The sequence below is a fragment of the Pelodiscus sinensis genome, chromosome 22 (genome assembly GCF_052426305.1).
Source record: "Pelodiscus sinensis isolate ZL-2025 chromosome 22, ASM5242630v1, whole genome shotgun sequence".
Taxonomy (NCBI): domain Eukaryota; kingdom Metazoa; phylum Chordata; order Testudines; family Trionychidae; genus Pelodiscus; species Pelodiscus sinensis.
Window position 1 is genome coordinate 24,115,747 of NC_143073.1, and position 27,688 is coordinate 24,143,434.

Here is a 27,688-nt window from a genome sequence, read left to right on the forward strand (position 1 = left end):
GCTGCTCCGTGGTGGGCAATGCCCAGGCGCACGGTCCCGGGGCTCCCTCTCGCCCCAGCCCCCCGTACACATAAGGGGAACACGAGGGTACTCACAGGTGGACGCCTCCCCGGCCTCTGATGATGCAGGCGAGCGGCTCTGTGGGGTGCCTCGGGGGTCCCGGGTCCTGGGAAGGCTGGCGGCAGGCTCCTGGCTCTCAGAGCCCTCTTCCTCCTCCTCTGTGTCCAGGAGCGTCCCTCTGCCCCGGGGTCAATCACGTCCCGGGGGGCAGGGACGGCATGAGCCCCCAGGAGGCGGTCCAGGGCATGGAAGTGGGGGCAGGCCTCCGGGTCGGCCCCTGGCAGGCAGGCCCGGGAGTAGGACTGCCGCAAGTCCTTAATTTTGCACAGGACCTGCTCCCGGCTGCGCTGGTGGCCCCTGGCGGCCAGGCTGGCAGCCATGCGTCCGTAGACGGCCGCGTTCCGGTGGCTAGTGCGGAGATCGTGGACATTGGAGGCTTCCCCCCAAACCTCGATGAGGTCCACGATCTCTGCACTTGACCAGGCGGGCACCCGCCTTTTGTGCCCCCGGGCAGGCTCCTGGGAGCCGCCAGGCTGGTCGTGGGGAGCAGTGGAGGGCTGGGAGCCCTCGGATGGCTGGCTCATGGTGTGGCAGGTGCAGGCTGTGCAGGCACTGGTGCTTGCAGCCTTGCACCTGGCACAAACTGTGTAGCCAGCCCGTGGCCCTTTAAGGGCTCCGGGGCCGGGACGGGGGCAATAGAGTTTCCCTGGTGTTGGCCAGAGTGGCCACCAGGGAAACCTGGGAAGCCTTAGCCTCCCATTAGTTCGAATTAAGGGTCTATACAGCCCTTAATTTGAACTAGCTAGTTCGAACTAGGCTTAATCCTCGTACAGTGAGGTTTAACTAGTTCGAACTAAGCGCTCCGTTAGTTCGAATTAAGTTCGAACTAACGGAGCGCTAGTGTAGCGCCTAGGAAAGTTAGTTCGAACTAACGTCCATTAGTTTGAACTAACTTTGTAGTGTAGACATACCCTCAGAGTGTTCAAGCACAACAGGGTCCCTGAGTTCTAGATTCCTGACCGGGATGTTTTCACACCATCAAATCCAACAGGTTCCACTGTCTTTGCTTGATCTAAAAGTCTTCTAGTGGTTCTAGCAAAGTGACAAAGTGCCTCAATTTTCAGAGAGCTGGGTGCCCGGACAGCAGCTCAAGGCTCAGTGGGATTTTCAAAAATGCTGCAGCAGGTTGGCACCGAATTCCCACTGACAATCAAAATGAAGGTTTTTGGCTGAACCGACACATTCTCAGGAAGCCTCTTCTTGTAAAAGTGATTTATTTACCCCCTTCACTGCCCGGCCCCGGGTCAGACGCTGGGCCCTGGGCTTCCACTGCCGAGGGGGGGACGTCTCCTGAGCACACGGGCACTAGCACGCTGGGCAGGGCAGAAATGCAGCCCCCTCCCCCACTCACTGCTCTCTCCCTGTCACTCCCCAGATGGCGATAAATGAACATTACCGCGCTGTGCAGAGCAGGAACCGAACCAAGTCCCAGGAGACCTGCCAGGCCCTGCTCTCCCAGCTCTCAGTGGACATGGAGAGGAAGCTCAGCGAGGGGGTTTACATGCAGCCCGGCGGGCACCAGCTGTACATGACTGACCAGAGACAAGTGGTGAAGCGTTTCCAGAGGGCGCCCAACAAAGGAGTCATGGTGAGCGCTGGGCAGGGCTGTGGAGCTAGTCGGGGCACAGCTGGGTGCTGCCCGTTGTTATCTGCCCACACACTGTGGCCTGTGAGAGCATCAGGCCTGGCTGTGCACACTCCCAGCATCTGAGATACGGGGCTGTTGCCAACGCCACAGAGCAGGAAGTCGCCAGAGAAACCCTGAAACATCACTAGGAGTCACTATGGGTATGTCTACACTACAGCACTAATTCGAACTAACTTAATTCGAATTAGTTAATTTGAACTAAGCTAATTCGAACTAGTGCATCTCTTGCACAAAAAGTGGCTGCTCGTTAGTTATGCAAATAAGGTGCAGTGATATTCCACCAACCAATCATGACCAACCAATATTCAATGCTGACTCAACACCTGGCTCGGACATGCTCACTGCAGAGTCCAGCTGGGGGCATTTCTGCCTGGAGCTGGCGATGGAAGGTCCAGCTTGGGGTGACCTGCCCATGCCAGCTCAGTCCCAGACAGCATGTGCCTGGGTGTGAAATGGCACCTCCAGCTCCAGCGGGCGGGGCCCTGGAAGTCAGCAGGAGCCAGGACAGGAGAGGTGAAAGCTCAGCTCAGGGTGGCTTTGGCATATCAGAAGAAACGACACGTTCACGCCCAGTGGGATTCCGAGCTGCAGCTGGGGCATTGGCAGGCTCTGGGGGGTTTTCTGCGGGTCTCTCAGCAGCCTCCCTTCACGGATTTCCAGCTCCCGGCCTCGTCTCGGGGCGATTTGCTCTGCCGAGTGGCTGAGTTCTTGTCGGGCAATTCTCCCCCTGCTGGTGCCCCCCGCCCAGAGATCAGCACCTTGTGCCCCTCGCGCCCAGCGCAGCCTTGAGTGCAGGGACTGACCTGCCCCCTCGTCCCCAGGCGCAGCAGGTGCTGCAGCAGTTCAAGGACAGCAAGAAGACAGAAGCAGCCTCCATTCTCCGATCCGACAAAATGCTGACAGAGGTGGAAAAGAACCGGGAAGGTAAATCTCCGGGGAAGGGTTTTAAGCAGGTTTCTTTGTGTTTTTCAATCATTTCAACAACAACAACAACATCCCCCCAAATCCTCCATACATCAGAGCTATATGTGCTGGAAATCCACAGCCACCCCGGGCTCAGGGGTGTCTCTACAGCAAACACCATGGCCATTGGAAGTCTCCTGTTTCTGGGTTGTGTTTTGGGAGCTACAGGGGCTGCTCGGTTGCTCTGCTGAAGCTGTTCCACGTTGTTCACCCGTCAGGCTGTCTGGGGAGGCTCACGGCTGTGAGCGCCGGGGACACTGTCAGAAACATGCAGGAGGGAGGTCCTAGAGTTCAACTTCCCCGCGTCAGTAACAACCGTGCACCCCCTGGGTCACTCACCCAGTCTCACCACAGAGTCACAGGCCGCCTGGAGACTCCCCACCTGTCCAACCCCCCCCCTCCCCGACAGACAGAACTTAGTGAGAACAGCCCCGTCAGCCAAAACTCACATCCTACCAGTTCTCCCTGTCCCAGCATCCCATCATCTACCCAGGCTACGTCTAGACTGCATTGCTCTGCCGACAGAGGGATGCAAATCAAGCACTTCAGAAGTGCAAATGAGCCCAGGATTTAAATATCCCGGGCTTCATTTGCATACTCATGTCCTGGCGCTGTCCCAATCAAGCGCCCTTTTGAAAATGAAAGTAAAGTGTAGCCGTGGTTCTGCCAACAGCGGGAGTTTTTTCAGCAGATCCTGTACTACTCAAAAAATGAGGAGTACAAGATCTGCCGAAAACACTCCCTGCTTTAAATGCTGGGCTCATTTACACTTACGAAGTGCTTGATTTGCATCTCTCTGTCAGAAGAGGGGTGTAGTTTAGACACACCGCCAGAGCAGTTTGTTCTCCGGAGCCTGCAGCATGGACAGCCTTGGCAGCCAATTCAGCAGTAAATGGAGTAAAGGGCGATTAGCTCAGTGGGGAAGGAGGCTGGGCCCATGGAGGAGAGGGTGGCGGGGTCAGTGACAAGACTCGGGCAGGACCTACCTCAGGGGGAGGTGTCGCAAGAAGGGGAACCTCTGCGATCTGAGGAATCGGCGTCCCATCTTGCACCTCAGCACGGACTATAAAATTGTCACCAAAGCCATTTCCATAAGGCTGAAGTCCGTGCTGGCGGACGTGGCTCATCCAGACCAGACCTACACCATCCCGGGCTGAACCATCTTTGATAATCTCTTTCTGGTCCGGGATCTCTCAGAGCTTGGGTGTAGAGATGGTCTGTCGTTCGCCCTCCTGTCCTCAAATGAGGAGAAGGCATTAGACCGGATGGACCTCGGGTACCTCCTGGGCACCTTGCAGGCCTTTGATTTTGGGCCCCGGTTTGTGGGGTTTCTCCAAGTGCTGTACGCTTCCGCAGAGTGCTTGGTCAAGCTCAACTGGACCCTGACTGCACTGGTCAGCTTTGGCGGGGAGTACGTCAAGGCTGCCCACTCTCGTACACGCGTCAAGGCTGTATACTCTGGCCATAGAGCTCTTCCTTCATTTCCTTTACAGGAGGTTGATGGAGTTTGTGCTCCATGAACCAGAGATGCGGCTGGTCCTGTTGGCAGATGCCGACAACGTGCTCCTCTTGGTCCAGGACCCGGGAGACCTGGCACGGGTGGAGGCTTGCCGAGTCATTTACTCGGCAGCCTCCTCCGCCCGGGTCAACTGGGTCAAGAGCTCTGGCATGGTGGTAGGGGCCGGGTGGCAGGCAGGCTCCCTCCCACCCGCGTTTCAGGCCATCAGGTGGAGCTCGGGTTTGCTGCTCTATCTTGGCGTTTTTCTCTCTGCCACGCATCCCTCTCCACCGGAGAACTGGCAAGGTTTAAAGTCCAGGGTGGCTGAGCGGTTGTGGAGTTGAACACGTCTGCTCTGGTGCCTCTCCTTGCAGGGCAGGGCACTGGTGCTTAACCAACTCATCCTGTCCATGCTCTGTCACCGTCTCAACACCCTGGTCCCGACCCCAGGCTTCCTGGCTCATATCCAGCAGCTGATGCTGCGGTTCTTCTGGCCAGGGCTGCATTGGATCTCTGCAGGGGTTCTCCATCTTCCCCTGGAGGAGGGCAGGGTCTGATGTGTTTGCACAAGTAGGTCCATGTCCTCTGCCTCCAGGCCTTGCAGAGGCTCGTACGTGATGCAGGTAGTCCGGCATAGAGCATGCTGGCACATGCTTTCCTTTGCCACTTCCGAGGACTCTAATATGACTGGCAGCTCCTTTATTTGAGACATTTCTGGGCTGCCAGCATTGTACCAGGACCACCTCCAGAACTGGAAGCTGCTTGCAGTAACCATGTCCTTGTGAGCCACCATGGGGGCAGACCTCCTTGTGGAGCCCCTGCTACACAATCTCCATCTACGCGTGCACACAGCAGAGTCCCCCTCAGTGCACCAGAGGCTGGTCCTGACAGAAGTCTCCAGAGTTAGAGACAGAACAGACATTTTTCTAACCTCCCCTTTCCCCCAGAAGGAACCAGTTAGAGGTTACTGCTTGGAGTCCCCTTTCCGTGGTTTAAGCTGGGAAGAATGGAACCATTTGAACTTTGGCATGTTTAGCCTCTGTGACCGGAACTCTATCTGGTGGACTGTTGGGCTGGACTTTTCCACAATGTGCACCGGACCTTCCCATCTCATTCCCAAGGAGTGATCTTACTCTGTGAATTTCCAATACAGCCCCTGATCTCCGACTTCCCATTCAACAGGCCTCTGTACCCAGCCCAGGCTGCTATTCATCTTTTGGACGTTAACATCCAGCTGTTCTGTGATTTTCTCGTGCATTTCTGTTAAAGCCTCTACAAGAGACTGGATCCACTGGTCATTTAGCACTTTGGGTTCCCACCCATCTGGAATATCAACATCTAACCACCACAGCTGGGGCGTTCGCATGTCCCTCCTGTCATTGCTATAAAAGGAGTGTAACCAGGACTTGCTAGGACTGACCTTACGGCCATTAGAAACTTCATTCTATTTACCTCAGACCATTTCTCCAGTTTGTCCAGATCATTTTGAATAATGGCCCTGTCCTCTAAAGCAGTTGCAATCCCTGCCAGCTTGGGATCATCTGCAAACTTAATAAGCGTACTCTCTATGTCATCGTCTAAATCACTGATGAAGATAATGAACAGAAGAGGTGTCAAAATGACCCCTGTGGATCCTCGTTTGTTATCTAGCCAGTTATGCATCCACCGTATAGTAGCCCCACCTAGGTTTTATTTCAGTAGTTTGTTTGATAAGAAGAATATGTGAAACCGTATCAAATAGTTTACTAAAGTATAACACATCTACAATTCATCCCTTATCCACAGGACTTGTTATCCTAGCAACCCTGACTTCTGCTCCCCTCCATACTCACCCCAAGCTCTATGCCCTGAGACTCCCAGCTATCTTTACTAATCCCTCTGTTCCATTGGGTGGGGAGGCAGCGGAAAAAGTGGACTGCGGGGGGAGCTGCCACTGAGCAGGAAATGAAGAGAAGTGAGAGGCTGCCTTGAACTGGTTGTCTGCAGAAATTGTATTTCCCAGCCCCTGACTGCTTCCAGATCATGAGGCAGAATAAAGTGGCCTGTCCAGAGATGCCCAGGGTGGGCATTTGGAACTAACAGTGCAGGTGTCTTGCCCACTGAGGGAAGGGAAATATGGACACTGCCAGGGCTGCCAGCATGTGGCTTCTGGCTGATCACTGGACCATGAGGTTCCAGGGCAGTGGGAGAGTGAGGAGGGCATCTGGCGTAGGGATTGTGAACTAGAGCTAGCTTGTGCGGGGGAGGGAGGGAGGAAAGGGGCTGCACTGGCTGCACGTTTTGCATCCACCAGTGGTTGTGAACATCGTGGTGACTAACTCCGATGGACCTGCTCTGGCTTTGTTCCTGGTGTGCACATTTGCAATACACGAGACAGAATTGCATGGTGCCAGGAGCTGTAACAGCTGTCCCCCATTCAGCCAGTTTGTGACTCATTGTTACAGTGTCACTATGGGTGTGTCTACACTACAAAGTTAATTGGAAATAACAGCCGTTATTTCGAATTAACTTTAATAGCGTCTACACAGGCAAACCGCTAGTTTGAAATAAATTCGAAATAGTGGAGCCCTTATTTCAAATTTGGTAAGCCTCATTCTATGAGGAGTAACACCAAATTCAAAATAGCTATTTCGAATTAAGTGCTGTGTAGACATTTAATTTGAAATAGGGGGCCTGCAGCCCTTCCCAGGGAGTCCTGGTGGCCACTCTGGGCACAACTAGGAAAACTTACTCTCCTCTCCCCCAGCACCAGAGCCATTCAAGGGATAGACCCTGGCCACAGTCTTTGTGCAGGCAATATGTTAACTGTTAAGGGGGGACTTAACATTACATATGGAAGCAGACGATGGGGCTGCCTAGTAAAGGTGTTGTCCCTTCCCCCTTTATGAAAACTGTGTCATGAATATGAATCTGCATAACTTGAGAACACTTTAGGCAAAATACATCACATGACATATCATACTTAAAGTTACAATCAGCTGCATGTATATATTCTATTTCTGTGCATGTATCACTCTTCAATGTGAAGTCAGAAATATGAAGTGTAGATCTGTTCATAGTTTTAAATATGCTAATGGGGGCCATTCCTGATTCTCCAGAAAATTAATGGTCCAGTGCTCAAGGTAACAATCTGTAATTTTTTTTGTTAGTCCAAAGAGTGGTTGGTCCAAGTTATAAAAAGACTTGTGACCATGTCACTTGATCCTGGAATCCATAATGAAGCTCATATTTTTCCATGGATATGGGGAGACATAGCTCCACCCTGGAGAAGTCTGTTTAAAGAATGGAAAACAATTGGGTTTTAGTCTTCAGCTAGCTTTTGAAATTGCCTCCCCACTTTAAGAAGATATGCATTAAGAAACCTGAAAATACAGATCTTTAAAATTATAGACAGTTGTAGACCCAGGCCAGAAAGAGAAAAAAATCAACTGTGCCTTGACACATTTGCTTGAAAAGGGAAAAGGATGGAGGGATATACTTTTCATGTAAGAAGTTTCTTTAATGTATTAGGAAGAACACTCTTCCTTCGATTTTATTTGCTCCCCGTGAAATGAGGGTTACAGGATTTGGAGTAAGAAGTCCTCCTGCTCCACATTATGTCAAAATAAAGGCTTGCTCTGTGTAGACATGCCCTTGACTATTTCAGAGTAACGTCAGGTATTCCGAAATAATGCTGCTGTGTAGACTTTACTTTGCTCTATGTCTGTGTCTAGACTGGCAAGTTTTTCTGCAAAATCATGTGATTTTGCGGAAAAAGTTGCCAGCTCTCTACACTGTCCGCTTGAATTTCCGGAAAAGCACTGACAATCTCCTGTAAAATCATCAGTGATTTTCCAGAAATACTATGCTGCTCCCGTTCGGGCAAAAGTCTTTTTCTGAAAGACTTTTGCGCAAAAAGGCCAGAGTAGACAGCGTAGTACTGTTTTCCGCAAAAAAGCCCCGATTGCGAAAATGGCGATCGGGGCTTTTTTGCGGAAAACCGCATCTAGATTGGCCATGGACGCTTTTCTAAAAAAAGTGCTTTTGCGGAAAAGCATCCTGCCAATCTAGACGTGATTTTTCCGAAAATGCTTTTAACGGAAAATCATGCCAGTGTTTTCAGTTACACTCATGTAAATCCCAGTTTATATATTTAGTAAAACCACTTTTGTTTATTATCTAGTCCTGTGTAAATAATTGTTACCATGGTGGGGGGAAGAAACCACTGTGCATATCTCTTTTCATCGAGAAATAGGGCAAACTTATAACAAACCCAGTTCTTTCAGTCTTCCCTCATAGGTCATGTGTTCTAAACCTTTAATCGTTTTCATTCCTCTTCTCTGGACTTTCTCCAGTTCGTCCATGTCTTTCCTGCAATGTGGCATCGGGAGCTGGACACAGTGCTCCAAGAGGGCACAGAGTAGAGCAGAAGAATGACTCTTATGTCTTGCTCACCATACGCCTGTTCATGCAGCCCAGAATCATGTTTGCTTTTTTTGCAACTGCGTCAAGCTGTTGGCTTATATTTAGCTTGTGGTCCACTATGGCCCCCACATCCCTTGCTGCTCCCTGGGGGTTTCCCATTGTGTACATGTGCGGCAGCTTATTCCTCCCTGCTTGAATTTCATCCAGTTTACTGAAGTCCAGTTCCTCAGTGGGCCAGAGCATTTTGGATTTTAGTCCTACCCCCAAATCACTTGTACTTGCAGCCCTTCCTAGCTTGGGACAGCCTGCAGATTGCAGAGGTGGGCTCTCTCAGGCATCGTCTCAATTGAACACAGTGAACAGAAGTGGATGCAGCCCTGATCACTACAGGACTCCCACCCAATATGTCCCTGAAGCTTGACACCTGGTCGGTAGGAACTTTTCCAACCAGTTCTGTGCCCACCTTATGGTAGCTCCATCTATGTTGTGTTCCCTGGTTGTTCATGAGACAGTTGTTTGAGAAGGTGTTGAAAGCTTTACTAAAGTCACCATGTACCCGCCTATCATCCATCCCGTGTCCTCAAGCCTGGTCACACTGCTAAAGAAAGCTGCTAGGTTGGTTTGAGCTTGTGGTCTGTGACAGCTGTGGGGTTATATTTGCTCCCTACCCCCTCGTGTGTGAGGGAGGGAAGAGGTACCCATGTACCATCAGGACTGTCACTTTGCATAAGCTGTGTGAGCAGCAGGGAACAGGACAGCCTATGGGCATTGTCTGCAGTGAGGCAGAAGGGTTAGGGCAGGCTGAGCTAGTCGCCTGTGAGCCAGTGAAGGGGGTTGTAAGGGCTGGGGAGTCAGACCTGATCTTTGTGTGGGATTTACTCTGTGATGTTGGCTCAGTGTGAACCTGTGCCAGCATCTGTGACCTTCTGAGCCCTATAAACCCAGCGGCCATGTGGGTATGTACTTGTGACGGGGGGAAGAGAAAGCCACTGACACGTCCTTTCCTGCTCTCTGGGGCTTCCTGATGCCCTGTCCTGCTGGTCCAGCTCTGCTGGTCTCCCTCAGCCATAGCCCTGAGCTGAGATGATTGCCCCCGCTCAAAAGCAGCACAGACGCTGTGAAACCTGAAGGTCCCAGGAAAATGCAGTTTAGGGCCCAGCCTCCAGGATACCTCTCCCCAAATGGGATCAGAACCCCAATGAATTACTTGAGGTAAATGGAGAATGTATACACTGGTTGCTCCTCCAGGTACACTGGTCTTAGTAGTAAATAAAAGTGATTGTATTAAGTACAAGCAGTAGGATTGCAGGAGGAGTAACGGTAGTTTGAATTAGGAGCTTTAATTCGAACTGCCTAGTCCGCGCCGCGTGTAGCCACGGGCAGGTAGTTCGAACTACGGGCATTTAAAAATGGTGCCCACCTGGGAACATGCAAATGAAACCCAGGATATTTAAATCCCAGGCTTCATTTGCAAGTTCGAATGCCTACATTAGCCACCCTATTTCAAACTAGGGGGCTAGTGTAGACATAGCCTTAGATAGAGGCAAGAAGGCAAGGGAAGAGAGGGGTACATCACAGCAGCAGCACTGTACAGCTTATCCCGGGCTCCATGTGGCACGGTCCTTTGAAATGTTGCCACAGCATTTCAAAGGGGCAATGCCACATGGAGCCCCCATAGTCCCCAGCTGCTTTGAAATACTGCCATGGCATCTCAGAGGGACAGCACAGCCCATCGAGTAATCAAATAGTCAATGCAGAAATGCATTAACTATTCCATTAGTGAATTACTTGATACTTAACATCCTTACTCTAAACCAGGGAAGCCTCCTTTTCCCTGGGGCCTTTGGTTCCTTCCCCTGGGTGTGCCATGTCAGCCAGCCAAAGAAAAAAGACCCTGCAAACCTTCCCATTGTGTTATGAATTCCCTTTTACCCAAGGAAATTACCTGGCCAGTTCCTACCAGTTAGGGAGATCTTGTGACTTTCTAAGACCAACTACTGCTAAGATTTAAAGGACAAAAGAGATTGTTTAACAGGTGGTTGATCATCTAGGGTACATCTAGACTACATGTCTCTGCCGACAGAAGCATGTAAAATAGGCTACCCGACATAGTCAATATTTAAATATCCCCCACTTTGTTAAAATAAAAATGGCCACCGCGCTATGCCAGCTCAGCTGATCATTGGCACAGTGCACGAGTCAAGACACGGATCCATCAACAAGGGAAGCCTTTGTTGATCGCTCCTGTAAATCTTGTTTCACGAGGCATAAGTGAGCATCCGACAAAGGCTTCCCTTGTTGACCGATCTGCGTCTTGACTCGCGCGCTGTGCCGATGATCAGCTGAGCCGGCACAGCGTAGTGTCCATTTTTATTTTAATGAAGCAGGGGATATTTAAATGCCCGCTTCTTTGACTATGTTGGGTAGCCTATTTTACATGCCTCTGTTGACAGAGGCATGTAGTCTAGACATACCCCTAGACCTGTGGCATCCAACAGGTCGATTGCGATTGACCAGTCGATTGTGAGTCCTCGATCAGTCGATCATGCAGCATCTGGGCCCCCCCGCCCCCTAAGAAGCCCCACTACCTACCTCACGCAGCTTAGTGCCACTTCCGGGGATTCCAGAAGTGCGCTGGCTGCTCTGCCGGGCATGCTGTGGGAGGGGGTGTCAGCCCCGGAGGAGGAGCACGGCGACTTCCCTGCTCTGGCGCAGGAGCAATGAGTTGGCCCCTGGGGCAGTCACGCGCGGGGTTTCCCTGTGCCACAGGAGGGCGAGGTTGGCTCCAGGGTAGGAACACGCAGGGTTTCCCTGCACCTTGGGGGGGGGGAGGGGAGGAGTCGGGCATGGTGGAGGCATGCATCGGCTTCCCTTGGGGGGGGAATCCTTGGAGGAGGCAGAGGCAGGGGACTCTCTGCCTCCAGTGGCACCCCGCCCCTTGTCCCCACTGCCCAGGTCCCTCTCCCCTGCCCCGACTCCCCCACTCCCTCTCCACAGCCACAGACCTCTGTCCCCACTCCGCTGTCCCCAGCTACAGAACTCTGTCCCCACTGGCATCCTGTCCCCAGCTGTCCACAGTGGCATTCTGTCCCCTGCCAAAGCACCCAATAGCACCATTCCCCAGTACTATGTCCCCTGTTCCCACCAACACAGTTGGGGCCACATTAGTGAAGCTGGGGGGGGGGTTGGAGAAGGTTTTTTTTGCATCTCACTTGTGTGGCCCCAACTGACTTTTCTGTGGGTCAGTGACCCCTGACTCAAAACAGGTTCCCTGCCCTTCTCAGAAATAAAGACAATGCAGAAACTTTGTGTGTTCGACATAGTATTTTATTTGAAAATGAAGCCTGGCCAACAAACCCCAAATTAGGGCCAAGCCTCCATCTGGCCACAGCATCATAATGCTCCTGCACTCCTCTTTCCCCCAGACCCTACAGCTGAGCCTCTCATAGACTGGAACCCCCTGCCCTGAGCCCCTCACATACCCCAACCCAAATTCCTGCACCCTCACATCCAGAAGTCTGTGGCTTGCTTAGTACCCCAACCCTCCATCTGACCCCAACACTGCCTGGCCCGACGCCCCCTCCCCGAGCCAGTGGCCCCTTATCCACTTTCTCCTGCATCCAGATTTCCTCCCAGAGCTTGCACCTCTCATCCCTTCCCACACCCAAATCCCTCATTCCCACCCAAGAGACTGCACATCCTGTCTCAACCCAGCAAGGGTACGGCTAGACTGCAGCTGGGCTACATTTACACTGGCAGCTTCTTGCGCAAAACTCTTTTGCGGAAGAGTTCTTGTGCAAAAACTCTTCCACAAGAAAGTGTCTACACTGGCATGTGCTTTTGCACAAGAGCATCCATGGCAGTGTAGACGCTCTCTTCCGCAAGAAAGCTCTGATGGCCATTGTAACCATAAGGGCTTCTTGAGCAAGAAATTAATGTTGCCTGTCTACACTGGCCTCTTGTGGAAGAGCTCTTGCACAAGAGGACTTCTTTCTCATGGGGAGAGGAATAACTCTTCTGGAAGAAGCCCTGTTTCACAACACTATGCTGTAAATCTACGTCTGGAAGAACGCATGTGCAGCGTAGACAGCCAGCAAATTTTTGGATCTTGGAAGCATTGTGGACAGTTCTCTGAAAACATCCACTCAGTGTGCAGTGGCAGTGAAAAAAGCAAATGGAATGTTAGGAGTCATTAAAAAAGGGATAAAGAATAAAACAGAGAATATCTTATTGCCTTTATATAAAACCATGGTACGCCCATGTTTTGAATACTGCGCTGGGGGGCCCTCCCCCCAGCAGACCAGGGAGACGCGGAGCAAAGCCGTGGAGGATGCAGGCGGTGGGACAGCGGCGCGTCTTGGCGGTCCCGCCGCCCGCGTCTCCCTGGTCTGCTGGGGGGGGGCGCAGCTAGTGTGCCCCCCCCCAGCAGACCAGGCTTTTGTTGCCGACGCCTGGGGTAGAGTAGCTGGGGCCCTGCCAGGTTGGTCCCGCAGCGCCACTCCTCGGCGCTACTGGACCAACCCGGCAGCACCCCAGCTGCTCTGCCCCAGGCGTCCCCAAGTCAGCGGCTGCTGAAACTGACCAGCGGCTGACTACAGGAAGCCCGAGGAAGAGCTGCTCTGCCCCCGGCTTCCTGGAATCAGCCACTGATCAGTTTCAGCAGCAGCTGACTTGGGGACACCTGGGGTAGAGTAGCTGGGGTGCTGCTGGGTTGGTCCCTGCAGCGCCGAGGTGCGGCGCTGCGGGGACCTACCCAGCAGCGCCCCAGCTGCTCTGTCCCAGGCGTCCAGATTCAGCGCTGTTGAAACTGATCAGCGGCTGATTCCAGGAAGCCGGGGGCAGAGCAGCTCTGCCTCGGGCTTCCTGTAGTCAGCCGCTGGTCAGTTTCAGCAGCAGCGGCTGAATCTGGAGCCAGTTCCGACTTACATACAAATTCAACTTAAGGACAAACCTAAAATCCCTATCTTGTACGTAACCCGGGGACTGCCTGTATAAGGGTTGGGGATAGCAAGTGATGAAGAGGAGGAGAATAGAGAGGGCAGGGCTTCAAGGAAGGGGCAGGGCTTCAAGGAAGGGGCGGGGCGGTAGATCTTGGCTTGTTCTGTCATTTAAACAGCCATCCTGGGTGTAAAAAGGTTGGAGACCACTGCCCTAGACATTGAAGGTAACACCCTGAATGGCTTTCATTTACACATTCAAAAGCATAAAGCATTCCACACTCCATACAAGTAGCAGTTCAGCAGAAAATACCTTGGAGATGACAGTGGTTGAGAAGCTGGAGATGAGTCAACACAGCACCCCTGTAGCCAAGAAGGCTAATGGCATATTAGATTGTATTAGGAGGAGCAATGCCAGCAGATCCAGAGAAGTGATTATTCCCCTTTATTCGGCTCTGGGGAGGCCACATCTGGAGTCTTGCGTCCAGTTCTGGGCCCCACAGCACAGAAATGATGTGGATGCATTAGAGAGGGTCCAGCAGAGGGCGACCAAAATGATTCGGGGGCTGGAGCACATGACCTATGAGGAGAGGCTGAGGGATTTGGGTTTTTTTAGTCTGCAGAGGAGAAGAGTGAGGGGGGATTTGAGAGCAGCCTTCAAGTCCCTGCGGGGGGGTTGCAAAGAGGCTGGCGAGAGGCTGTTCTCAGGGGGGGCAGGTGGCAGAACAAGGAGCAGTGGGCTCAAGTTGCAGTGGGGGAGGTCTAGGTTGGAGATTAGGACAAATGATTTCCTTCGGAGGGTGGGAAGCACTGGGATGGGTTCCCTAGGGAGGGGGTGGAATCTCCATCCCTAGAGGTGTTTAGGTCCCAGCTGGACAAAGCCCTGGCTGGGGAGACTGAGTTGGGGTTGGTCCTTCTTTGGGCAGGGGGCTGGACTTGAGGTTCTATAGTTCTGTGATTTCATATCTAAGTTCATACGCAAGAATGATAAACACACCAACATAAGACATACAGACCCAGTGAATGATGACATGGAGATTGGTAGGTTACTTGAGTTCATTTGTCCAAAGCACCTTTGAGTTAGATAAATCTGTGTCCACAAGTCCATTTTCTAAAACATGGGGGAGAGGGGTGAACCACAGTACTAGGTGAAAGTAACATGCATTTTACAGGAACTGTTGTATTGCAAACTATCCTTGCAGGGGGACTCAGGATAGGGTTTTGGGGGGGAGGTGCTGCAATATGACAGTTACTTTAAAAATGTCAGTGTGGGTGTCCAGGGCAAGGGGTTGTTGTGGATGTGGGGAAGCTCAGGGCAGGGTGCTGGGGTGTGTGTGGCTCAAGTAAGAGGGCTAGGTTGGGGGGTGTGGGTCACAGGACAGAAATTTGGGGGTGGGGATGTGCGAGGAGGACTGTGTTAAGAAGCTTTGTTTGCCGAGTGCTGCCTCTTGTGCTGAGTAAAGCATGGGGGGAGGGGGCACTTTGGAAAGTAATTTGTGTTCCAGCTTTGGTGTCATTTGGTTCCTGCAAAAGTAAACTGTAACTAGCAAGCCTGGGCACCCTGCGAGAGTGCGGGAGATGCTAGGCTGGCTCAGGGGGTTCCCAGTAGGTCTCCAAGATAGGATTTTGCAGTCTGTGTCAAACATGGGTGTCAGACACTGAATCTCCTGAGCCACCCATCCAGTCCTGACCAGCCCCAGCTCCCTGTGGCTAGGCACGAAGTTGCTGGCTTGGCAGAGCTGTCTCCCCCCAGGCCCTGCAGTCAGCTAGGAAACCATCCTTCCTTGGGTCAGACCAAAGGTTCCTCCAGCCCAGTATCCTGTCTGCTGACAGCAATCAATGCCAGGTGCCCCAGAGGGAGTGAACTGAACAGCGATCTCTCTCCTGTCGTCCATCTCCACCCTCTGACAAACAGAGGCTAGGCTAGGGACACCATTCCTTGCCCAGCCTGGCTAATAACCATTGATGAACCCAACCTCCATGAATTTATCTAGCTCTTTTTTAAACCCTGTTATAGTCCTAGCCTGCACAACCTCCTCTGGCAAGGAGTTCCACAGGTTGAATGTGCATTGTGTGAAAAGGAACTTCCTTTTATTTGTTTTAAATCTGCTGCCCATTAATTTCATTTGGTGGCTCCTAGTTCTTCTATTATGGGAACAAGTAAATAACTTTTCCTTATTCACTTTCTCCACACCACTCATGATTTTATATACCTCAAAAAATGAGGAATAAGGGGTCTTTTGCAGGAAGGGGTTTTTCTGACATTTTGCCCCCGATAGACAGGTCAAACATTGGAAAAACCTCTTCTGCAAAAAGAAAGGAAAGAAGATAAGTATATGTGAGCACCATTTGCATTTCTTCTTCCTGAAAAAACCCAGCAGTGTAGCAGTAGCCTCAATCTCCTTTTTTCTAATCTGAAAAGTCCCAGTCTCTTTAATCTATCTACATATGGGACCCGTTTCAAACGCCTAAGCATTTTACTTGCCCTTTTATGAACCTTTTCTAATGCCAATAGATCTTTTTTGAGATGAGGAGACCACAGCTGTACGCAGTATTCAAAACATGGGCGTACCATGGTTTTATAGAAAGGCAATAAGATATTCTCTGTTTTATTCTTTATCCCTTTTTTAATGACTCCTAACATTCCATTTGCCTTTTTCACTGCCACTGCACACTCAGTGGATGTTTTCAGAGAACTGTCCACAATGCTTCCAAGATCTTTTTCCTGATTAGTTGTAGCTGAATTAGCCCCCATCATACTGTGTGTATAGTTGGGGTTATTTTTTCCAATATGCATTACAATGTGCCTCTGGTGTTTTTTCCCCCCTTTCCTTTTTTGTCTGTTGGTCCTGTAATAGTGCTTGCTGGAACCTGTGGATGAGTAGGAATGAACTGTAAAAAGAGTTGAAGAGCTGATGCCTTTCAGCAGCTCTGGGGCTGGCAGCGTACCGGGATGGGTGTTAATGGAGGCAGAGTTAAGGTTATGTAGGCAAGCTTAACTGTGTGTCTCATGGCTTTCAGAAGTTTGCGATTATCCAACTCAGGATTCAGCAAGGGCACAGCCTGCCTCACCTCAGCTCTGTGTGCATGGAGTTCCCTGCACTGAGCAATATCTCTGCTGGCCTCTTGGCTGCCATTGGTGCTCCAGGCTGACTCCCAAAATTCTCCTGGGCCACAGAGCACCTGGCTCAGGGTGGACATAAGACTCTGGTTTGAAATCACCCCTCATGTGGGGCAGAAGGCCAGACCTATCCCAGGCCCCTCAGCCAAGGAGATCAACTTAGTGCCAAGCAGCTGCCTGTGCACGGCCCTGCCAGGTGCCTCCCAGGCCTCCTGCAAAGCGCTGACAGAGCATCCCTGGCCAGGCAGGGGCCAGGGAGTTTTTTCCTTCCAGTCTCCGGCTCGTCTCTGGCTCTAGAGGCAGCGGCTCTGTGGCTCGGAGCTATGACTGGTTCTGTGGGGGGGGGGGGGGGGGACTCAGTGCCCCAGGCTAGCGGGATGGGCCCAGGCATGAAGAGTTCGGTGACGCTTGAGAGCTCGTCCCAGTACAAGGTGTCACCTCCCCTGCCTTTCATGCCGGTATCCGGGGCCTATCCTGGGACTGGTCACTCAGTTCACTGCAGTCTCCTCTCCTCCCATCCCCCACCCTCCCTGCTGCCACCCTGCGTCAGTTAGTAACACAAAGTCTGCATTCCCCTCTATGGCCAGGACCCAAGGGGCACACGCGGGGATTGCTGAGTCAGGTCGAACCGCAAAGCACGGGGCAGCCAGTCCCCCAACGGGGGTTGTTCTGACATTTCTCTGCACCAAGCCAGACACAAAACAGTTTCTGCAATTCCCCCCCGGTGAGCTGGGAGCCAAAGGGCCGTCCCCTGCAGCAGCCCAGCACTGAGCCTACAGCAAAGGCCCCCACCATGAGGGTGAGTGAAAACCTGGCTCATCCTATAAACAGCTCCACCATGGCCAGAGCATCAGGCACTTTCCCCTGGCACAGACTTGTTCAGATCTTAACTAGTAACCCAACATCTATTGAGAAAGAATAGAGAGACTCTTGGTTCAAAGCTCATTCTACTATCCTTGGGTGAACAATGGGCAGTTGCCCTGGCTTGGAAGTTGTCCGGCTATTCCCTAAGAAGCAGGAGTAATTAGCTACATGGATTACATAAAGCAATTGCCCATCTCCCTACATTTCCAGGAGGTAGCTGCAGACTTCAGAGGGAATTCCCAGGTCACTGAGATGTTGCAGGGTCTTTAGGTGCAGGGAGAACCGTGTAACCAAACTCTCCTGGCCAGAGAGACGTGAGCACGTCCGATTGGTGCTGCCCCAGGTCTCTCAGGCTGCAGGTCGCCTGTCAGAGCTCTCGTCCACTGGCCAGGCCTGTGTTGGCTGTTTGTGGGTGTAACAGGGCGTCCTACTCCATGTCTCTTCCAAAGCAGGGATCCCCTCCCCCCCAGGCCTAGTCACAGTTCAGCAGTATAATCCCATATTTTCCCTAGTGTGGGATTACTGGGGTGTTGGGAGCAGGGGTTCCGGGCCCTTCCTCTCCACTGGGCCCCAGTCCAGGGCCCTGTTGGTGGTGTGAGGATGACTCCTACCACCAACTCAGCAGGGAATTCCTCTGTAACGCACTAAGCTCACCGGGGTCCTCCTTGGCCCCTGCCCTGGGCTGCTCCCTACCCTTGTACCGCTCCTGCTCCATTGGCTGTCTCCTCCAGGCCACGCTCCCTCTGGGTGGTGCTCTCTCCGGCTGCCTATCGGGCTGGATGCGGTTCCCCCGGGTTGGATGGGTTGTTGCTTCCCTTGGTCAGGTTCTGTGCTGGCCATTCGGCTGGCTGCTGCTCCTGGGTCAGGACAGGACCTCCCCCCCCCCCCGCCCCTCCTGTTGGGCAGCCCCAACTGATCTGTTCTGAGGGCCTCTATATCCAGGCTGCACGGGGAGCATGCCCAGCAGGGTTGTGGGGGAGAGACGTATTCCACCTAATAGGCCCATTCTGCCTCCCCCCCCGGGTCAGTGTGGGGTTGGCACACCCCGTTACAGCAGGGAAGGGCCCTAACTCCCATTCACACACGGCTCTCGTTTGCCATTAAAGGCTGAATTGGGCCATGTAGCTGACAGGTGCTTAACCCTTTCCAGCCCGTGTCACCCCCTCTGGGCTCTGCCCATCCATCCAGAGGACAAGCAGCTGCCCCAGTCAGTGGGAAGGTGGGTTTGGTTTGCCCCCACCCCCAGCAGAGGCCCCGTGACCCTCCCCCAGTGACCCGCTGCTGCAGGGTGGGAGACAGACGGGAACTTCCCGCCCATCTCTCCCTGCGAAGACACGCGGGGTGTCTGGGCTGGGGGCGTGACTGGCAGGAAGGTCCCAGCTCTCCTGCCCTGGCCAGGTCACTTCCCGCTTGCAGGACAAGTCGGTGCTTGGCCAAGCGTAACGTGACCCCTCAGCCTGACCCGGCGTTCTCTGGGGCCCAAAGTGGGGCCCAGTCCGGTCTGTGGGAACCCACCTGCAGCCCGACCTGTGGAGCAGGGGTGGCCATTGTATCGCCATGGAAACTGACCAGCGCCTCCTGTGGAGGGGGAGCTGCCAGGTTAGAATCAGCCCCAGCCCCTGTCTGCCGGGCTGGGCGCTCTCTGCCCCATGCAGGCTGCACAGCAGGGGGCTGATGCCACGTTCTTTGCATTTCCCATTTCCACAGCTGACCAGGCAAGGTTGGAGGAGTTGGAGCAGCAGCGCAAGGCAGAGGAGGAGAGGAGGCAGCAGCTGGAGCAGCAGATGAAGGACCTAGAACACAGCCACCTGGAGAACATTAACCAGGTGGAAGCCAAGATGAAGAAGGAGGCTGAAAAGCTGAAGCAGGAGATGGAGAGAGCTGTGCAGAGCAAGCTGAGGGAGCAGAAGAAGCTGCTGCAGGAGGGCTTCACAGAGAAAGCCGCATTGATGAAAAAGGAGGTGGAGCAGCTGCAGAAGGAGGCAAAGAAGCGGGAGAAGAAGGAGCAGCAGGAATTGCTAGAGAGAGAGAAGCTGATGAAAGAGCAGATGGAGCAGCTGAAGAAGGAGGGAAAGGAGCGGGAGGAGAAGCTGCAGCAGGAATTCCTGAAGAGAGACAAGCAGATGAAAGAGGAGATGGACAGACGGCAGAAGGAGGGAAAGGAGCAGGAGGAGAAGCTGCAGCAGGAATTCCTGAAGAGAGACAAGCAGATGAAAGAGGAGGTGGACAGACGGCAGAAGGAGGGAAAGGAGCAGGAGGAGAAGCTGCAGCAGGAATTCCTGAAGAGAGACAAGCAGCTGAAAGAGGAGATGGACAGACGGGAGAAGGAGGGAAAGGAGCGGGAGGAGCAGCTGAAGAAGGAGGCAAAAGAGCGGGAGGAGAAGCTGCAGCAGGAATTCCTAGAGAGAGACAAGGAGCTGAAAGAGGAGATGGACAGACGGGAGAAGGAGGCAAAGGAGCGGGAGGAGAAGCTGCAGCAGGAATTCCTGAAGAGAGACAAGGAGCTGAAAGAGGAGATGGACAGACGGGAGAAGGAGGGAAAGGAGCGGGAGGAGCAGCTGAAGAAGGAGGCAAAGGAGCGGGAGGAGAAGCTGCAGCAGGAATTGGTGAGTTCCTGTGGGGCTGAGGGGCTGTCAGGGTGATGCACGGAGCATTTCCCTCAGGGAGCACCAGGGACACCTGGTGGCCAGTGTGGGGAGAGGAGAGAGCCCAAAGGGACTGGCTGTTCAGCCTGCCTATCGGGTCCTCGCTGGGACTATCATGATGTGTTGGCAGGGCTGGGGGGCTTGCAGGGTGAACGCACCATCCAGACAAGCAGGCCCATCTCTCCATGCAGAAAGCTCCTGGCTGAGCTGCAAGAATGGAAGCAATTCAGGTGATAAGGGAATGGAGTGGCCAGCAGGGTGGGTGAGCTCCCATGTCATTGTGGGGGAAAGCAATGGCCAGCGCCGCGTATACTTAGGTCCCAGAGACCTCAGCAAGCTGCAGAACGAGAACCTTTCAAACTGCCAACTAGAGAAGGGATTCTAGTTTGAGCAGCTAATGCCCCGTGTTTCTGTGAATTGGATTCCAACTTGGGCTTTCAGCAGCTCAGCTGAACTGAAGAAGGGTCACAGTCATGCACATTTAATACTCCGATGGGAAGAGACAGATTCTTATGGTTCCTCTTCAGAGTTTCGTTCAGCAACCGCAGTGCGCCACAGATGATCCATGTGATTCATGGACATATTAATGGTGGCTTCTGGGGCTGGCCAAAAGAGGAGCATGACCGTAGAGGATGGAAAGCTCTAGGTGGAATTAGAACTGCAAACCTCAAACCAACTGTGGAGAAATGGGTGGGGTGATTAGCAAGCTGATGTTGGGGTGGGGTGGGGACGTTATTTCCAGCAAAGGTGTCAGACCTGAGAAGAGGAAAATTTTAGCTATTGACATCACACCACCTTCAAGGTGAGCCAGCAGTCCCTGGGAATGGTTAATTAGCTTGGAAAATTCACACCCACTCTCTGCTGAAGTAGCAGCTCCGAGAACATTCCTAGAGCAGGTGTTTCTGGTCAGGTAGTGGAAGCTGGAAGGGCCCACAAGCCCCTGACAATGTGATTGAGCAAAGAGCTAAATGGCGGCACCTTAAGGATCCAGAGAGTGATGCTAACACTTGAAAAGTGACTTGGGGTTGAGCATGAGGCCTGGCAAATCGCTGTTCCCTGCAGAAGCACTTTCCGGAGCAGGGACTCTCACTGTGATACCAGAGAAGACTCTGGAACTAGAGATGTGGACCTAGCTAGGTAGGACTGCAAAGTCAGTTCCTGTAGCCAAAGGGGGTGCTGCCGTCATCATGAATAAACCAGATTATGAACAGGAGGCCACCAGAGAACTCACCACCACCACATTCTACTGGCCACTTTTCTCCAATCCTGCTGAGGAATCCATGAAGAATCGACCCCGTCTGTTCAAGAAACTCCCTGCTACAGCTCAGGACCAAATCTACACAAACACCCTCCCAGAGCCCCCTCCAGTGGTATTCTATCTGCTACCCAAGATCCATAATAATGGAAATCCCAGACATCCCATCATCTCAGGCATCAGCACACTGGCATCAGGATTATCTGGCAATGTTGACTCTCTCCTCAGGCCCTACATGACCAGCACTCCTAGGCTACGTCTACACTGGCATTATTTTCCGAAAATGCTTTTAACGGAAAACTTTTCCATTAAAAGCATTTTTGGAAAAGCACGTCTAGATTGGCAGGATGCTTTTCCGCCAAAGCACTTTTTGCAGAAAAGCGTCCTTGGCCAATCTAGACGCGCTTTTCCACAAAAGAGCCCCGATCGCCATTTTCGCGATCGGGGCTTTTTTGCGGAAAACAGTACTGTGCTGTCTACACTGGCCCTTTTGCGCAAAAGTCTTTCGGAAAAAGACTTTTGCCCAAACGGGAGCAGCATAGTATTTCCGGAAAAGCACTGACAATCTTACATGAGATCATCAGTGCTTTTCCGGAAATTCAAGCAGCCAGTGTAGACAGCTGGCAAGCTTTTCTACAAAAGCAGCTGATTTTGCGGAAAAACTTGCCAGTCTAGACACAGCCCTAGTGACCTTCCAGGCTTCCCTGACTTCCCAAGGGAACTATAGCACATCGGTGATCTTCCTGAACACACCCTCCTGTCCCCCATGGCTGTAGAACACCAACATTCCCCACAAGGCTGGATGACAGGCTGGCAGGAACACTCTTTCTGATGAGGCCGCAGCCCAGCTGGGGGGTGAGCTACGTGACTTTGCTCTCACCCACAGCTACTTCCCATTTGGGGACAATTTACACCTTCCAGTTAGCGGCACAACCCTGGGCACCAGCACAGCCCCACAATCTGCCAACAATATGGCTGACCTTGAACAACATTTCCTCAGCTCCCATCTCCTGGTGCCCTCCTCTGATTACATTGCATTGACAACATTGTCAAGCTATAGATCACAGGAAGAAGACCCTTGAAGAACGGCACAGATTTTAACAATTTCCACCCCACCATCAACCTTAGCCTGGATAAGTCCACAGAAGAGGTCTACTTCCTTGCCACTGAAGCTCAATTAAATGATGGTCCACCCTAGTCTGGAAACCTACTGGTTGCTATTCTTATCTACATGCCTTTAGCGTCTATCCAGGACACATCACATGATTGATTGTTATAGCCAGACCCTAGGATACAACCAGATTTACTCCAATCTCAGGGTACGTCTAGACAACAAAGCTTCTGTCAACAAAGAGCGTATAGACTACAGCCAGTTCTGTCGACAAAGCAAGCCGCTTTGTCGACATGACAGTGTAGACACAAAGGACAGCGTAGATGCAATAATGCCTTCTGTCGACAGAGCTCTGTCAACAAAAGGCGTGATTCCTCGTAGAATAAGGTTTACTGCCATTGACAAAACTGCTGAGTTCTGTCAATGTTATGAAGTGGGTCTTAAGCTATCTCCAGACTACATCCCTCTGTCGGCAGAGGGATGCAAATAAAGCACTTCGAAAGTGCAAATGAGCCTGGGTTTTAAATATCTCGGCCTTCATATGCATATTCACATTCCAGCACTGTGCCAATCATGCGCCATTTCGAAAATGAAAGTGCTGTGTAGCCTCAGAGTACAAGATCTGTCGAAAAAGCTCCCCACTGTTGGCAGAACTGCAACTACACAGCACTTTCGAAGTGCTTTATTTGTATCCCTCTGCCAACAGAGGGATGCAGTCTGGAGGTAGCCTTATACTCTCCATGGGTATGTCTATGCTTACGAGAAGATCAATGCTCTGGAAGACAATCTTCTAGCATGCAATTTAGCATGTCTAGTATAGACCCCTGAATCAAATGCTAAGGATAGCCCTGACCAATGTGTGGTACTCCTTCTGCTAGGAGTAAGGGAAGCCAAGGAGAGCATGCGTTCCTGTCAGCCTCCTGAGGTCTGGATTTCACCGTGGCTCTGCTTAATATAAGCCAAATCCAGCTGTGCATTTTGTGTAGCTGGAGTTGTGTGCCTTAAGCCAACCTGCCTAGTGTAGTATAGACCAGACCCAAGGCACCACAAAACTGCTTGTTTTTAAAATCACCAACTAACACGGCCCCCCTCGGAGATTTTGTAGCTAACAGGAAAGTGCAGCAAATAGGAGGGAAAGTGGGAAAGACGAGGTGTTGGTCCCCTTAGAGCAGCGCGAGCTGAAGGCGGCTGCAGCGATGAGCAGTCACTGCCCGAGTACAAGAGACAGCTGAGGCTGCAGACGTGCATTTATGGTGGTAGACGGGGTGATTTTCACAGGCAGCAAGGCTGATTGCAACCAGCATCTGAGGAGAAATGTGGCAGACATCCAAAAGGGTCAGTTCGGAACGGAGAAGGGCAGACAATGGGCATGAAATGGGGGGTGTTCTTTTGGCAACCCTTGTGTGATAGAACATGGCATGGCCTGTATTTCAAGCATAAAACAGCCACATGCAGAGCCACTGAGACCTCACCCAGCTCCACAAAGGAGAATTCATGAGGCGGGAGGCACTGACACCTCTCTCCAGCAGTCCCAGGATTCTTCAATGGTCATGGATGATTGCTCCCTGTTTGCAAAACTTAGCCCACTGCAAGTGCTAGTCGTACGTCAGTGATGGCCAACACAAAGGCTGTGTCCAGACTCAGGGGTTTTTTCGGGAAAAGTAGCCTTTTCCCGAAAAAAATTCCCCTGCGTCCAGACTCAAGCCGCGTTCTTTCGAAATTAATTTGAAAGAACGCGGCTTTTCTTTCGATGGCGGTAAACCTCATTTCACGAGGAAGAACGCCTTCTTTCGAAAGTTCCTCTTTTGAAAGAAGGCGTTCTTCAATGTAAATAGGGCTTCTTCAAAAGAGAGCATCCAGACTCACTGGATGCTTTCTTTCAAAAAAGCAAGCCGCTTTTTCGAAATTTCTCCGTGCAGTCTAGACGCTCTCTTTCGAAAGAGGCTTGCAGTCTAGACATAGCCAAAGGGACCTTCTCCAGACAAAATTCCAGGCGAAGCTCCTGGCAATAAGGAGACACAAATGTCTAGTGAAGGTTTAAGGCAATTTGCCAGAGTTTTGGATTTTTATCACAAAGCATCATGTGGAAATTACCCCGATCAAATAGACTTTTGATAAGGAATCCACTTCCCCTGTGCCCAAGCACATTTATAAAATCCCCTTCCCTTGACACATGTGTATTATCCCACCAAGTCTCTGTGATGCCAACGATGTCATAGTTGTATTTATTTATTAGCACTTCCAGTTCTTCCTGCTTATTACACAAACTTCTTGCATTTGTATATAGGCATCTAAGGTACTGATTTGCTCTTGCCTCCCAGTTCTGACTTGTCCCTCCTTTCTCTCTGCCATTATAGCCCATGCTCTCTCCCATTTCCAATCCATCTCCCAGGTTTCCACGTTCTTCACTTACCCATGGGCTTTGGTCACCTGTCTCCATCGAACCTAGTTTAAAGCCTCCTCACTAGGTTAGCCAGTCTGTGTCCAAATACAATCTTGCCCTTCCTCAAAAGGTGAACCCCATCCCTGCTTAGCAGTCCTCCTAGAACAGCTTCCCGTGGTTGAGGAAGCCAAAGCCCTCCTGGCGACACCATCTTCGCAGCCAGGCATCCACCTCCAGGATGCACCTGTCTCTAGGTGGGGCTCTACCTTTGACAGGAAGGACCGAAGCAAATCCCACCTGCGCTCCAAACTCCTTCACCCGTATTCCCAGAGCCCTGTAGTCACTCTTGATCAGCTCAGTGTCACACCTCACAGTATCATTAGTGCCCACATAAAGGAGTAGCCTGGGGTAGTAGTCAGAAGGCCGGATAATCCTTGACACTGTCTCCATAATGTCTCGGATTCGGGCCCCCTGAGATGCCTTGTCAGGGTGACAGATGGGCACTTCCAGCCCCCTTAGACGAGTCTCCAACCACTACTACCGTACGTTCCCCCCTCGCAGTGGTGGCAGCAGACCCCCCAGCCTTGGGGGTACGAGGCTTCTCCTCCTCTGGTGTACTGGGTGATTGCTTATCTCCTGTATCAAGAAGAGCATAATGGCTTCCTAGTACCATGGCAGGAGGGTTTGGAGCAGGGGTGGAGCAGTGCCTGCTGCCAGAAGTAACCAGCTGCCAGTGTCCACCCTGAGCTGTCTCCTCCTCCACCAGTGGTGTGTCAGCAGTCCTGTGCACTGGGACAGTAAAAGTGGGTGACTGAGCAACCTAATGGCAGCTGAAATCCCTCTGAGCAGTGCAGAGCAATGCCGGCTGGAGCACAGAACAGCGTCTGCACACACAGACTGGGGAGGTCCCGTGTGGCTGTCACTGCCCCAGAGAGGGACCTGGGAGTCCCTGTGGAGAGTTCTCTGCAAACATCCACTCGACGGGCAGGGCAGCCGAACAGCGACCAGGCTGCTGGGATCCTCCAGATAAAGCACAGGGAGGGTCTTGCTGCCTCTATATAAATCTGTGGCAGGCCCACAGCTGGGATCCTGCCTGCAGATTGGGTTCCCCATCTCCAGAGAAGGTACTGGCTGGACCCCCCTGAACCTGGAGTCTCTGGTTCTGCAAGATCCACGCTCCAGCAGGACCTCAGAGCCAAGCACAGGAAGGTCTGGCCACGGGATAGGAGCACAGCAGGGGGAACACGGGGGTGCATGGGGGGGGGAGATGGTGCAGCAGAGAGATCTGTCCCAAGAAGCTGGGCAGTAGCAGGGAGCCAGCAGCAGCTCCAGCTCAGTCAGCGCCAGCACCCAGGCATCAGTGGTGTGAGCTGGAGCCCTAGCGAGGGGGCGGGGGCAGTGGCTCAGCATGGGCCAGAAGGGAAGATACCTCCCCGGTCCGGCAAATCCCCTTTTTTTGAGGCTGCTGGAGCAGAGGGGTCCAACCTGTCCTGGACTTAGGAACAGCTCAGAAAAGGACCCAAATGATTGGGGTGAGGGAACAGCTTCTGCAGGAGGAGGGATTAATACGACTGGGATGTTTCGGTTTGCTAATGAGGCGCCGCGGGGGGGGGGGGGGTGAGTGGGGGCTGTAAAACACTGGCGGGGGAGGGGAAAGTGACTAAAGATGAGTAGTTTGCTCCTTCCCATGAACACGAGAACTAGGAGCCACCAAATGGAATGGATGGGCTGTGGGTTTAGAACAACCCAAAGGGATCCCTCGCCAGGGGATGTTGTGAAGGGCAATTGATACGGGGGTTTGAATTAGGGAAGCTCATGGAGGACAGGCCAATCAATGGTGATTGGGGAGGGAGGGCAGGTTGGTGCCTCCAATTACCGTCTGTCAGGGGCTGTAGATGGGAGACTGGGAGGAGTCAGCTGCTGATTCCCTGTTCAGCTCACTCCCTTTGGGGCACCGGGCACAGGCCCTGTGGGCAGACAGGACACTGGGCGGACGGGCCGTGTGTCTGACCCAGGGTATGTCTACACGAGCCACCCTAGTTCGAACTAGGGTATCTAGTGTAGACATACCCCCAGTGTGGCCGTTCCTATGACCTTGCAGGAGAACCCTGAGGGGCTGAGCCCTGGCTCCCAGCCTGAGGCACTAACCCTCCCAGCCCGAGCAGGCTCAGGTTTGGGTGCGCTGGCCATTTCGGGGGAACTAAGGGGATTGAACTCGTTCTGCTTTCTTCTCCAGGACCAGAAGAGCGGTTGTATCCTGTCCTGAGCGGGGCCGGATCCGCGCCGAGGGGCCTGAGGAAACGTTCCGACCCGTCCTGGGAGCGACACTCACCCAAGCGCCACAACCCGCTGCCGGGCTCTGGGGGTCACTCTGCGCTGATCGCCCGGGTGCCGCCCGCCTGCCCTGCCCCACAGAGGCGCTGGGGTGGGGGCTTTCCCTGCTGGGGGGGGGGGGTTGCCGGGAGATTAAAGCTTCCTGAGCACCGAGCCGTCGCCTCTGCCGTTTGTTCCCTGCTGCCCCTCGCGCCGACCCCGCCTGCGGCTCTGAGCGTCTGGCCCCCGCGCCGGCATCTGGCCTGCTCTGTGCCCAGCTCCAGGGTGGGGGGGCCCCGGGCCGGCTCCTGACTCTGGGACCGGGGGAGTCTCCTCACTCTCCGGCCTGCGCCCGGCCCCTTGCTGAGGGGCTTTTCCATCCACGCCCAGCGCCCAGCACAGGCCCCTTCCTCAGCCCTCGGGACA

General features: G+C 52.8%; 2 protein-coding genes across 2 annotated transcripts in view; both read left to right on the forward strand.

Annotated features, from left to right (window-relative positions):
• LOC149521867 (uncharacterized) overlaps positions 1-20,197 on the forward strand; it is a 34,479-nt gene extending 14,282 nt beyond the window's left edge. Inside the window, exons 4-6 of the mRNA XM_089772699.1 lie at positions 1,496-1,736; positions 2,474-2,692; positions 19,263-20,197. Coding sequence (XP_089628825.1) covers positions 1,496-1,736; positions 2,474-2,692; positions 19,263-20,197 — 1,395 coding nt within the window. The remainder of the gene's footprint in view (positions 1-1,495; positions 1,737-2,473; positions 2,693-19,262) is intronic.
• LOC142819585 (uncharacterized) overlaps positions 1-27,688 on the forward strand; it is a 176,921-nt gene that overhangs the window by 96,057 nt on the left and 53,176 nt on the right. The window lies entirely within an intron of this gene.